This window comes from Aspergillus sclerotioniger (genome assembly GCF_003184525.1).
Source record: "Aspergillus sclerotioniger CBS 115572 chromosome Unknown BO94scaffold_29, whole genome shotgun sequence".
Lineage (NCBI taxonomy): Eukaryota > Fungi > Ascomycota > Eurotiomycetes > Eurotiales > Aspergillaceae > Aspergillus > Aspergillus sclerotioniger.
In genome coordinates, this window is record NW_020291019.1 from 176,353 (window position 1) to 188,878 (window position 12,526).

General features: G+C 49.4%; 6 protein-coding genes across 6 annotated transcripts; 4 read left to right on the forward strand and 2 right to left on the reverse strand.

Annotated features, from left to right (window-relative positions):
- The first annotated feature begins 40 nt into the window (after window positions 1–40).
- On the forward strand, window positions 41–1,120 carry BO94DRAFT_499732 (Mpv17/PMP22 family protein). Its single transcript, XM_025609388.1, has 5 exons — window positions 41–111; window positions 164–218; window positions 283–388; window positions 478–783; window positions 867–1,120. Exons 1-5 carry the CDS (start codon window positions 101–103, stop codon window positions 938–940), a joined length of 552 nt encoding a protein of 183 aa, XP_025463888.1. The 5' UTR covers window positions 41–100; the 3' UTR covers window positions 941–1,120.
- Window positions 1,121–1,531: 411 nt separating this feature from the next.
- On the reverse strand, window positions 1,532–3,685 carry BO94DRAFT_568614 (uncharacterized protein; the record flags this gene model as incomplete). Its single annotated transcript, XM_025614694.1, has 2 exons — window positions 1,532–3,550; window positions 3,608–3,685. 2 exons carry the CDS (start codon window positions 3,683–3,685, stop codon window positions 1,532–1,534), a joined length of 2,097 nt encoding a protein of 698 aa, XP_025463889.1.
- Window positions 3,686–4,191: 506 nt separating this feature from the next.
- BO94DRAFT_589073 (uncharacterized protein) lies at window positions 4,192–5,883 on the reverse strand (the record flags this gene model as incomplete). Its single annotated transcript, XM_025615926.1, has 4 exons — window positions 4,192–4,321; window positions 4,378–4,477; window positions 4,524–4,627; window positions 4,676–5,883. The coding sequence occupies 4 exons, from the start codon at window positions 5,881–5,883 to the stop codon at window positions 4,192–4,194; spliced, it is 1,542 nt and encodes a 513-aa protein (XP_025463890.1).
- A 2,105-nt stretch (window positions 5,884–7,988) lies between these two features.
- On the forward strand, window positions 7,989–9,663 carry BO94DRAFT_538584 (glycoside hydrolase family 76 protein). Its single transcript, XM_025612524.1, has 3 exons — window positions 7,989–8,112; window positions 8,239–8,927; window positions 8,976–9,663. The coding sequence occupies exons 1-3, from the start codon at window positions 8,034–8,036 to the stop codon at window positions 9,555–9,557; spliced, it is 1,350 nt and encodes a 449-aa protein (XP_025463891.1). The 5' UTR covers window positions 7,989–8,033; the 3' UTR covers window positions 9,558–9,663.
- A 369-nt stretch (window positions 9,664–10,032) lies between these two features.
- Window positions 10,033–11,005, forward strand: BO94DRAFT_474379 (glutathione S-transferase family protein; the record flags this gene model as incomplete). The annotated part of the gene is made up of 3 exons (XM_025608510.1): window positions 10,033–10,383; window positions 10,468–10,802; window positions 10,897–11,005. 3 exons carry the CDS (start codon window positions 10,033–10,035, stop codon window positions 11,003–11,005), a joined length of 795 nt encoding a protein of 264 aa, XP_025463892.1.
- A 521-nt stretch (window positions 11,006–11,526) lies between these two features.
- BO94DRAFT_568617 (HHE domain protein) lies at window positions 11,527–12,439 on the forward strand (the record flags this gene model as incomplete). The annotated part of the gene is made up of 2 exons (XM_025614695.1): window positions 11,527–11,853; window positions 11,933–12,439. 2 exons carry the CDS (start codon window positions 11,527–11,529, stop codon window positions 12,254–12,256), a joined length of 651 nt encoding a protein of 216 aa, XP_025463893.1. The 3' UTR covers window positions 12,257–12,439.
- Between the last annotated feature and the right edge of the window lie 87 nt (window positions 12,440–12,526).

Sequence of the window (12,526 nt, forward strand, 5' to 3'; positions counted from 1 at the left end):
CACACGCGCCAGCATTCCTCCCCCGAAACCCAAACAGTCCCCAACTTCATTCACTTTCTTTCATCCCCATTCAGCAATTCCATACCCACCAATCGCAAAGATGTTGGCCTGGTATACCTCCCCATATTCCAAAAAATAGTAGTATACTAAGATCAGAACCCAGGTACCAAAGATGTCTCGCCCAGCGTCCCATGTTGACGCAGAGTCTCACTACAGCCGTACGCCATGCCTATCCCATCCCATCGCATAGGATGCAATCAAATCTAACAAAGCAACGTTAAGACATTATTCGCAGTAGGCGATAGCCTCGCCCAACAAGCCATCGAAAAAAAAGGCCTCTCTAACCATGACGTTATCCGATCTGGTCGAATGGCCCTGTACGGCGGTGGTATGTCCCATCCCATCCCAACCCCTATCCCCTACCTACGTATCCCCCATCCCCCATCCAAAACTCAATACTGAAAGAAAAAAAAAAAGCAATCTTTGGCCCGGTGGCCACAAAATGGTTCCAATTCATGCAAAACCGGATCCAGCTCTCCACCCCAGGGAAGACGCTCGCGGCGCGCGTCAGCGCCGACCAACTCCTCTGCGCACCGACCATGATCGGGGTGTTCCTGACCAGTATGTCGGTGATGGAGGGGGTGAAGCCCCAGGAGAAATTGAAGCGTACGTATTGGGATGCGTTGAAGGCGAATTGGACGCTTTGGCCGATGGTCCAGGCGGGGAATCTTTGGTTGGTGCCGTTGCAGTATAGGGTGTTGGTGGTGAATGTGGTTAATATTGGTATGTCTTGATTCTCTTTACCCCTTTTTGGGGGACTGCGTCTTTTTTTTTGCTTTGTTTGGGGGCTAATTGGTTGGTGGTAGGGTGGAATTGCTTTTTGAGTTTGGTGAATAGTGATCATGTGCCTGAGGGGGAGGAGCATGCGCCGGGGGTTTAGGGGTTGGAATTTGGTTTGGTTTGGTTTGGTTTGGTTTGGTTGGGTTGGGTTGTATGCTTTGGAGTGAATGTTGATATGGTGTTGGATAGATGGATGGATGGTATGTCGAGTAGCTGTACTATGCTGTGTTATGGAGTGTATTTCATTTGGTATAGCAATGTATTACTGCTTAGTGTGGTGTATGTTTACGGTCAATTGAATCGGTGTGCAAAAGTTCATGGTAGTAGTACCTAAGTAAGTATCATCGACCAAGTAAACCCTCACCGTACTCCATATCATCAATATGACAGATAATATCTATCTGGCAAGTTGGCAAAGTCAAATGAACAACTCATGACGTATCGGATCTGAGGGTTCAGTCAGTGGGTCGGGGAATTACTTCTTTCGGATAAGCCGATGGCCATCGGGATGACGAATCGGGATGATCCGCTCCGCTCGATCGGGAAGTCTGTTTACACTGCGGTGAAACTACACTCGGCCGGGCGTTATTGCAATGTCCAGATATAATAAATTTTGAAGTCAAATTATACTTTTACAACATAACACACGGACTGAAATGTTTACATTCTGGTGCAAACCCATACTACTGACTTATCCCCGAACAAGTCCCTCAGTACCAATAGGAGGACAAACATGCATTTCGTAACATTCCGGGGCCACGCCCATGGCGCATCGCGTACCATCAAAGGTCGTGCCGGATGGGCAGACAGGGCGATCAAGAGACTGACAGGTGTTTCCTACCATCGAGAGACCCGGTGGGCAAGACGGAGAGGAAGTAGACACACACTTGGTGCCATCGAGTTGAGTGCCCGGGGGACAGGTAGGCGGGGTGATAGACACACAAGCATCGCCATTAAATGCTGTTCCCGGAGGACAACTAGGCCGATCATCTGCAACACACGTCGTACCATCGAATGTAGTCCCGGGGGGACAAGCAGGGCGTGCATCGCCCACACAGGTGCGTCCGTCGAAGATAGTCCCAGGGGGACATGTCGGTCTGGTGTTTGACACGCAGGTCTTACCATCAAAAACCATACCGCTTGGACAGGAGGGATTAATTGCTGAGGTACAACGTTCACCATCGAATGATGTGCCAGGGGGACAGCTTGGTCTTGCCTGGGAGACGCAGGATCGGCCATCGAAGGTGGTTCCTGGAGAACAGGTGGGATGGTCGTCGGAGACACAGCTCTTACCATCGAAGGTGAAAGTTGGAGGGCAACTGGGGCGGTCTTTTGAGATACAGGAAGCTCCGTCAAAGGTTGTCCCGGGGGTACAGGTTGGAGGTTGGGAGGATACACAGCTTTCGCCATTCAGAATTAGACCTTCGGGGCAGGATGGGGCTTCTGGGAAGACGCAGATGTTGTCGGTTTGGGTTGATCCTGGGGGGCACGTGGGACGCTCGGTGGAAAGGCAGACTTGGCCATTGAATGTGGTGGTTGGGGGACAGGAAGGCTCGTTTTGTGAGACACATGCTCGTCCGCTTAAGGTGGAACCGGGAGGGCAGGTTGGGTGCTCTTGATGCACGCAGCTTGTTCCGTCAAAGGTGGTTCCCGGAGGACAAGATGGGATTTCGGAGCTCAGGCAAGCGTTTCCGCTGAAGGTCGTCCCGGGAGGACAGGAGGGTTGTTTGGTGGAGATGCATGCACCGTTCTTTGACGTCGTACCAGGAGGACAGGATGGGGATTGAGTTGGAGTGTAGACGCATTTGTAGCCATCATACCGGCTACCAGGGGGACATGAGCTGGGGTCCTTAGGGACGAGAACGCAGAACGTGCCATCCCAGGTAAGACCCTGTAAGCAGCATCTTGCATCTCCTGTCGGGGATCTCGATAGAACTAGTCCGGAAGGACAAGAGGGAAGCTCAGACGTGGCGCAAGCGATTCCGTCAAATTGTGAATTGACTGGGCACCATGGGGCTTCTGATGAGCGACACACCCTTCCATCGAATGTTCCAGAAGCACAAAGAGGTGGATTCTCTGATCGACAAACTTTCCCATCGAAGACCGATCCCGAAGGACATGCTGGTTTTGCAGCGTGCACGCAGATCTTGTCTTGGAACACAAAACCGGGAGGGCAAGATGGAGGGTTATCTGAGATGCATAGCCCTTCCATCACGATCGTTCCGGGGGGGCATGTGGGCGGTTTGGAGCCCACACAGCTTTTACCATCGAAATGAAGATCATATGGACACGTTGGGGACTGCTTGAGGACGCATAGCCGGCCCTGGACTTCTAGACCTGGAGGACATGTTGGAGTGGTGGAAGACACACAATTGACACCGTTGTAGGAAAGACCTGGAGGACAGGCCGGATTCTGTGTCGAGACGCAAAGCTTGCCATTGAAGATGGAACCAGACGGACATACTGGAAGCTGCGTAGAGATGCAGCCGTTTCCTCTGAATACAAGTCCTGGAGGGCAAGTAGGGGGGTCACGAGTCACACAAGCATTGTCGATGAGAACAAGTCCGGATGGACAGATACGCGATTCGGGGAAGATGCAATCTCGGCCGCTGAAGATGGTTCCCAGTGGACAACATTTCTGATTGCCACTGGCATCGTGGGCGATATAGATATCGTCGAGAGTGATACCCTTGGGAGGCTGAGATTGGGACTTTATGTGTGATTCAGTGTCCAAGAGTGGGGTTTGGCTTTCCACGTCAAGGGGTACGCCTTGGACAGAAGTGTCCAGGGTCAGAATGAAGAGGACCAGGAACTCCAGTAAAAGAGCGAAGAAAGCGTTTGCCATGCTGATTACCAATGGTCTTGGTAGTTGATGATGTTGCAAGCAGCTAGATGATTAAGTTGAAGTTCAGGAATTTATCGTTTTCTATACTCGTGTCGAGGGTTAGGATGCGCTGATCCTTCATGCGGAGGCTATGAATCCGAGGAGTGTGCGACGAGGAATTTCAAAATAGCCCAACCATGATGCTATTCAACCCCGTGCTGACCGAACCTGTAACACATATACTTTACACCACGCAACACAAAACATTAGAGTTTACAGAACACGAAACTTAATATGATGTAGTAATTGTTGAGCACCGAGCGGTGGCTTTTTATGACTGCTTTGAGTAACTAGATTCCCGTGCACTTCTTGTGGACTGTCAGGGTGTAACTTCTGAATGAGCTAGATGGATGTGCTTCTGATTGGCCCTTTGAAATCCAATATATCTGTCCATTATAATTTGGAGAACATGAATGCACAAAACCCCAGGCAATCCCTATCAGACTAGAGACACTGACTTGACCACGCTACAAAGCTTCAAGGAAAAACTGCTGATTCTTGCCATTATTGTTTGTCCAGGTCATGATCCGATTCCCATTAGCAGTGCCTTCTGCGCTCACATCGATGAGTTCGTCAGGATAAGCAACGCTGTAGATACTATCGGAGACAAACATTAGTCATATTGATAAGAGCACCGGTAGCATGCTACATACTGATATGCTCCACTGCCGTCGTCGAGTGGAACAAACTTCCAGCGGATCCGTTTGTTGTCCATAGGGAGGTTATTTGCAGTGAGATCGCCCCCTTTCGAAGCTACTTCCAGTTAGGATCGAGACCTTGCTGCAATGGTGGGACCTACCTCCGGCAGACATGTAGGTTGCAGTTCCCTGATTACGAATGAGATATTCCTCATTCCCTGCGTGAGTAACAAAGTATCGTTGGTTGAGCGTTGTTACTTTCTCCCTGGACCAATGTTAGTCTGCCACTGTTAAATCCTCTCGAAAGACATACCACAAATGAACCTTGGTTCCATCTGCTTTGCCACCATCTTTCACATCAAGGTATTTGTTGCAGTGCCGAGCCCGAAGGGTATATAAGTTGGGTTTGATCTTCCCCTCGGCTGTTTTCGCACATTCCTGCTTTTGCGTCTCCTTCGCTGCCTCGCAGGTCTTGACCTGTGCTGCTAAATCGCCTGACCTTGCTTCGCATGAGACCTTCTGTGTTTCACAAGCCGATAATTGAGCAGTGTTCGTCCCGAGTTTCTTATCCAAAACCTCCTTTGCCGCGTCGCATGCCTTGACTTGTCCTGCCAACTCAGTGGATTTTGCCTCCCACGATCCTCTCTGCGTTTCGCAGGTAGACAACTGAGCGCTATTTGTCGCAACTCTCTTATCCAGCAAGTCCTTCTGTGTCAGACAAGAGGTGAGTTGAGTGGTAACGCCGGCGAACTTCTGGTCACACAACCCCTTTTGTTCCTGACATGTCGCGAGTTGTGCGTGGCTGGCCTCTGACTGCTTTTCCAACGCCGCCTTTTGTGCTTCACACGCCGCTTGTTGGGCTGAACTTGCTCCGGATGTTTTGTCACACACATCTTTCTGGGTCTCACATGTCCGAAGTTGAGCCGCATTCGCCTGGACATTCTTATCCAGAACTTCCTTCTGAACTTCACAAGCAGCCAATTGAGCCGCGCTGGACTCGGACACTTTATCAGCCAGGCTTATCTGATCCCGACAAGCTGTAAGCTGAGTGTCACTTGTCTCAGCTTTCTTCTCACAGAGATCCTTTTCCACCTGACAACCACTGAGTTTGAGTTGACATCGTTCTTGTTCCTGTTGTGCCTCGTCATTATGTGGGACGGTCTCCTCCGTGTGCTCGAAATAAATTAGGCGTTCATAAGGGATAAGACGAGGATTTTTTTCGGTAGAGGTCCAACACATCTGCTGGACGGGGCTCCAGACGCCCCCATGGCAGCCCTCTGTCTTCTGGCATATGCGTCCACATTCATCTGCGTCATCGATGTCCGGTGTTCCTTGTGTGTCGTAGGTGGATGGGAAGCTATCACAACGATACGTAATACGGTAGCCATCGTCAAGGGTCCTGACAGTGCTATCCTTTGAAGGGCATATTTTGGAATAGTTCTCTGATGGAGTGGAGGTAGAAGCAGTTGCCTCCCTCCCATAGATCAACAAGCAGAAGATATAGAGCACGATGGGGGACATTGTGAATAAGGGCGTGTTAGAGGTACTCCGTCAATAAAAACTGCAGGTAATCAGTATAATGTCTGACTCATGTGGAAGAGACTGACCTCTGGGTTAAAAATGTCGATTTATGCCGTGGTTCAGCGCCGTTTGTGGCAGATCCTTGTCTAGAAGCATGACCTTTCTCGATGATACGCAGACATGCGGGGTTTGTTTGGGGAATGTGCAACACAAAACCCACAATTAGGCTTTGCCTTATGTTTTCAGGATGGCCACGTTCCCACTCGGAGGATATTGTGGCCTACTTGGTGGGCATGAAAGTGAAAGCAGTGCTTTACATCGTGGCTTTATGCGAACAATGCCCGAAGACCCTGCCACCAAGACCAAAGATTGAGGAGAGGGAAATGGGTCGTTCGAGATGAGGAATCTACTCCTCAGTAGCAGGGTGCGACTCTCCTTCGTACCCGACAATGATGACTGCCGATGCTGACTGGAGAAGGGAACACAGAGAAAAAGAAAGAAGGCTGGCATCATGAACTCATCCAGACGGAGAGAAACCCCCATCATCTATAGTTTAAACTGTTAGACCCTAGAATTAAGGTTTGAACCGAAAGTCGCACAAAACGCACCACTTCAAGAAATACTGTCCGTTCATAGACAATTCAGCCTACCGACTGTTTGCAATGAACTGAGGTTCGTTAGATCACATCCTGGTCAATCCTGCATCCCTGTGATGATGACTGTGACGGGATAATGCCAAGTGCTGCTATCATTATCATTATCATCAATAATCTGTGATTCCCCCTTCTCTGCTATTTCCTTTCACAACTGTGTAAATCACCCATCGCTCTGAATACTGGGGCGTATTTGAGCATTCTTCCATGATATACACTCCTCTGAAGCGGTTCACCGTTAAGAAAATCGAAAGACTTGTAGAATCAATGTAATGATCAAGCTGCATTAATTCCAGAGAAGTCTCCATAGGCTAATCATTGTGAAATCCGAAGATGTGCGTGTAATCAGAGGATGTAAAGATATTACAACTCTAGCGTCAACTGTGCTAGACTGAAGAGGGAATGCGGTTGCACCGAGATTTGTAGAAGCGGTAGAATTTCTCATCAAGTCCGACAATTCTGAGAGGAATATTGGATTCGTCAATTTGTATGAGAAATTGAGTGATCGAGATGGTATGACAGGGTATTCTGTGCGATGTACAGTTTTGTGTAGATTGATTAAAGAAGGGAGTCGCGCCCAATACCACAAGGCACGTGGACGCCCATTATTATTGGTTCTAATGTATATAGACTGCACACCTCCATCTTCCGAAAGAAATTTTGAATCTCCTGGCTAGGATAGACTCTGCCTCCTTCAAGCCTACTAAATAAGCAGGCTATTAACTTCCACCCTGTATAACACTTTCAGCTGAATACACAACAATGATAAGAAGATCAACAAACACTCCATGGAAATTGAACTGTAACTTGAACTATTTCTCCCAAGAAATAAAAACCACAGAGAATTTCCAGCAAGACATGTTATTCCAGAAACACCAGACTTGATGCGTTTTTATCAAAGCGATAGTAGATGTATCTGTGGTTGTGCAGATGCCTATTAATAATCTTTCAATGAGACTTGTATGAACTTAGCCGAATACAGAAACAGCCATAATGAATTTGGTCCAACCATTTGCATTGAAATATGACACAGGGATTTTAAAACTCTAACGCTGTACACATCTATCATAAGCTTGGCAGGAAATGATATCTTCCGGATAAATTCTTTAAGATATCAAATGATGAACCTTGTGTGAGAACTGGCCATCATCTCCGGCGGCCCGGGCTTGGCATCGAAAACCCGAAATTAACGCCCCTCACTGACCAATCACATCCAATTGTGCCTGTTAGCGTCCCCGGGCCCTGAAACCTATCCAATACAGGGCCTCCGGAGCAGTTCATCGCGAAAGTCCCCTGAATTTCTTCACTCCACCCTCAGCCCCTCCAGCCAGTCTAAGCCCCCTTGGGGGCGATTACCCCTCTTCCAGTTTAAGGCTGCGATGCTAGAATTTCATCCACACTAGTCTAACTGCTAAGAGTCAGCGCTGCAGCTTTCCTATAAGGAAATGACTCGCCCCGTCCCCAATCTAATTACTCACCCACATCCTCCCTAACAACATGGTTCGCCTCACCTACGTGGCGGCGGCCACCTTGGCCGGTAGCGCCACAGCGATCGACCTCGACATCACCAGCCAAGGTACCCCGACTCCCTCCATCATACCCAGTTGACATCTTCTACTTTCTACGCCTCGGAAACACTATGGATACTTCTCTTCTGATCTACGGGTAGTAGCTTTGACATTCCTCTAACAATTTAACCCAGAATCCATCCAGAATGCCGCCGCCACCGTCGCCTACAACACCATGTCCTACTACACCGGCAACCAAACCGGCCAAATCCCAGGCTACCTCAACTCCTCGTGGTGGGAGGGCGGCGCGCTCTTCAACACCATGATCCAATACTGGTATTTCACCGGTGACGCGTCCAACAATCCTGCCGTCAGCCAGGGGCTATACTTCCAACGCGGCAACGACAACTACATGCCCTCAAACTGGTCCTCATACATGGGCAACGACGACCAAATGTCTTGGGCGCTGGCGGCGATGACCGCAGCGGAGCTGGACTTTCCTCAGGGAACCGACATGCCCTCGTGGGCGAGTCTCGCGGAACGCGTCTTCGACATGCAAGCCGCGCGCTGGGACAGCAATACCTGTGGTGGAGGTCTCCGGTGGCAGATCTGGCCCTACGAAGCGGGATACACGTACAAGAACGCGATCAGCAATGGTGGTTTGTTTCAGCTGGCTGCGCGATTGGCGCGGTATACCAATAACCAGACGTACTCGGACTGGGCGGAGAGAGTCTGGGATTGGAGTGTCAATTCTCTGATCGATGAGGAGTGGACGGTTGCGGATACGACGACGACGGATAAGAATTGTTCGACATTCAGCAAGGTCCAGTGGACGTATAACTACGCAACGTATGTGAGCGGTGCGGCGTATATGTACAATTATGTGAGTTGACCACCGGGTTATGCTGTGCGATACATCTAACGGAAGTAGACGAATGGAGAGACAGCCAAATGGAAGACCGGATTGGACGGACTTCTCAACACGACGTTTAGCACCTTCTTTCCGGAGAAATACGGCGGCAATATCATGTCGGAGGTGACGTGTGAGCCTACCCATGTGTGTAATGATGCCGAGTCCACCTACAAGGGTCTTCTTGCGGGTGACCTCGCGTTTGTGAGCGTTGTGGCGCCATACACGGCGTCGGAGATTCTTCCGCGTCTACAGGGCTCTGCCGTTGGCGCGGCGAAGCAGTGCTCAGGCGGGGATAGTGGAACGGTTTGTGGTCAGAGGTGGTACCAGTCCACATGGGATGGATGGAGCGGTATTGAGGAATCGATGAGTGCGACCAGCATTATTACGTCGACTTTGGTGGCATACAAGGAACAGATCCCTGCCACGCAGGCCACGGCGACGAACCAGACTGTATCGGCCAACGGAACTGTAACTGGTAATGGGACTACTGCCAGCACGGCCTCTGGGAGCAGCAGTGGAGTTGTTAAGAACGGCGCCAGCGCTCTTGCGTATGGACCGTTTGGTGTGATTGCTGCTGTTGTTGCGGCTGTAATCGCTTGAATCTGAGGCCTGGTTGATTGGGCATTTTCTTTCCAACTTGTACTACTACATTGTCCTGTCCAAGACAGGTATTATATAACGAGGTATTCCGTCCTATGCTGCAGTCGAAATCGTGCCATCAAACTCGGTAACGAGATACCGCTCAATAATTCTACCCAAACAATAATCAACAGAACACCGATCAATCCAGTCAGCAAAATAACTCCTACACCGAAGGATCCAACCCATCCCTAACCAGAAAATGCGCTGACATGTCAGCCTAGCGATGGATCTAGCGTCCGTGCTGGCAAATAATAATCCATCAATCTAAATAGGCAGCATTTCAGGCGCCCTCCCGCTCCCCGCTCCAGAACCCGCAATCCGCGCCCCGGCTTTTATCGATGTTCCAAAACCCGATCCAAATTCCATACATATATCCACACACCCAGAGCCCAACTTCACAGACCACCCATCCAAGCCCAACAAAGAACTCAAAATGTCCCCCAAAATAACCCTCTACCGCGGCTTCCCCACCCCAGGGATCTACACCTGGTCACCCTTCGTTACGAAACTGGAAGCCCGGTTTCGGTTCTCGGACATACGCTACAGCACGGAAGGTGGATCTATTCGCGCTGCGCCGAGGGGAAAGATACCCTATATTCGCATCGAAAAACCAACCTCATCTGGGGAATCGACAACAGAGATCCTTTCGGATTCAACGCTTATTACGCGGAGATATATTGAAGAGGGGAATTTTGATGACTTAAATGCCCATCTGGGAGTTAAAGAGAGGATGTTAGATCGAGGTATCACGTCATTATTGGAAGATCGGGTTTATTTCCTCCAGGTAGCACACCCACATACTCATCCAGCCATCACTATTCAGTCGATGAACTACTTGGTGTAAAAAGACAGGTGCTAACAAGCGCAGAGCCACGAGAAATGGATCGGCAATTACTACACCATGCGCGCCCACATCCTCTCCTCTCTGCCTTACATCCTCCAAGTTATCGTTGGACAGCTCATATACCGAAAGCAGGTGAGTACGTTACACGGACAGGGGACATCACGATACTCCGATGAGGAGAGAAAAGAATTCAAAAGGGAGATTTGGGGGGAGATTAATGCGGTGCTTGTTCAGGCGAGGGCGGAGATGATCACCAGGCAAGATGGGGATGGGCCGTTTTGGTTGCTTGGAGGTGATAGGCCGAGTGAGGCTGACGCGACGGTTTTTGGGTTTGTGGTTGGGGCGGTGATATGTACTGCGTGAGTCTTCTCTTTCTTACTTGTGTTGAAGTGGAGGTGGAGGAGGATTGGGTATGTTAGGGTAGGCTAAGGCTAATGGTGTGTGTTGGTGTAGGTGTCCCGAGACGCAGGGGATTGTGAGAGGGTTTCCGGTTGTGGTGGAGTATGCGAGGAGGATTCATGAGAGGTATTTTCCGGAGTATCAGGTTTGGAGTGATTTTTAACGAAGAGGGGAAGGTATAGGTCGGTTGGCATTTGGCGATGGGGATAGTTTGTTTAATGAGCATGAATGGTATTGGGGATAAAGTCTATATTTAGTATCTATCGAGTAAGCATTGACATCATGACAATAACCTAGGTTCATGGCATCAGTCACCCGAAATACAAAGTTTAAAGAGGTGCTTCGATCTAGATCGACCAATCGGGTAGATTTAATCACAGTATGCCCCGAATGTCAGATCTCATCCGTGTCTGACAATCATGATTGCCATCGATTAGTGGCGAGTATTACCCGTGGAGTTGTCATGGAGACTCGGAAGATACTTCAATTAACTTATATTGGCTGTTATAACCTATGAAAAATTCAGAAGATAGATATCGGAAGAATCTCAGGATCATAATCTAGAATCGTCATTTCCTGGTAATCCACACTGCAACTATTTAAAGCGTACTACCTTTTTACTCTTCCAGCTCCCATAGACCCATCTCAAGAATCATTTATCCCAAAGAACAAGAACAAAACAAAATGCCCTCCTCTCGCCTCCTGTACCACCCCCTCCGAACCCCCCTCTCCCGCCCCCTCTTACACTCGACCCCCCGTTGTTTCAGCACCACCCCCCTCAAACCCCTCATATCCGACGCCATCCTTGCCGACCACCGCGTCCTAGAACACAACTACAACCAAATCCTCGCCGCCAAGTCTCCCGACGAAAAATCCCGCTGGCAGAACCAATTCACCTGGGACCTCGCCCGACACTCAATCAGCGAAGAAATCGTCGTTTACCCAGCCCTCGAGACACATCTTTTCCGGGGTAGAGATATGGCGGATAAAGATCGAGTGGAACATAAAGTCGTATGCTACCACCCTTTCCCCCTCTTCCTTCCCAGTATACCCAACCAAGATGAAATAGCTAATACAAGGAGAGGAATAGGTAAAAGACCTCCTGTACAAATTCCAAAGTCTCTCCCCAACCTCCCCCGAATTCCTCCCGACTATCAAAGAGCTCTGGGCCAATCTAGCTACACATATTAAGGAGGAAGAAGAACAGGACTTACCTGCGCTCGAAAAAACACTTCATAGGGATGAGTCAGATAAGATGGTCGCGTCGTTTGATCGGACGAAGAGATTCATTCCGACGAGGAGTCATCCCACGGCGCCGGATAAGCCGCCGTTTGAAACGGTGGTGGGATTGATGGCTGCGCCGATGGATCGGTTGATGGATTTGTATAGGAAGTTTCCGGAGCAACGGACCTAGAGAGGGGTTTTGTTGGTTAGGTGGCTTGGTTTGGTTTGTTTAAGGCAAAAGTATGAGTGTCGTATTTTTTTGTGTGGGAATAGGTTGAAGTGGGATGAGGCATACTCATTTGGGTGCCGTATTCGGGACAATGATAGGTGGAATGGCGCTTAGTCTGACCTTCCATGGGATAGGGATAGCATTATTCCGATGAAAAGATGTGGATTCTTCTATCCCCTTCCAGACCGTTCTTCATGACGTAGGCTTATCTTAGACCTGTCTTTTGGCACA

Excerpts from the sequence above, each read along its gene's own strand:
- BO94DRAFT_499732 (XM_025609388.1), top strand. Across the intron at positions 219-282 it reads CGCAGAGTCTCACTACAGCC|ACATTATTCGCAGTAGGCGA; the intron begins GTACGCCATGCC and ends AGCAACGTTAAG. Across the intron at positions 389-477 it reads AATGGCCCTGTACGGCGGTG|CAATCTTTGGCCCGGTGGCC; the intron begins GTATGTCCCATC and ends AAAAAAAAAAAG.
- BO94DRAFT_538584 (XM_025612524.1), top strand. The coding sequence starts at position 8,034 with ATGGTTCGCCTCACCTACGTGGCGGCGGCCACCTTGGCCGGTAGCGCC. Across the intron at positions 8,113-8,238 it reads CCTCGACATCACCAGCCAAG|AATCCATCCAGAATGCCGCC; the intron begins GTACCCCGACTC and ends AATTTAACCCAG. Across the intron at positions 8,928-8,975 it reads CGGCGTATATGTACAATTAT|ACGAATGGAGAGACAGCCAA; the intron begins GTGAGTTGACCA and ends TAACGGAAGTAG.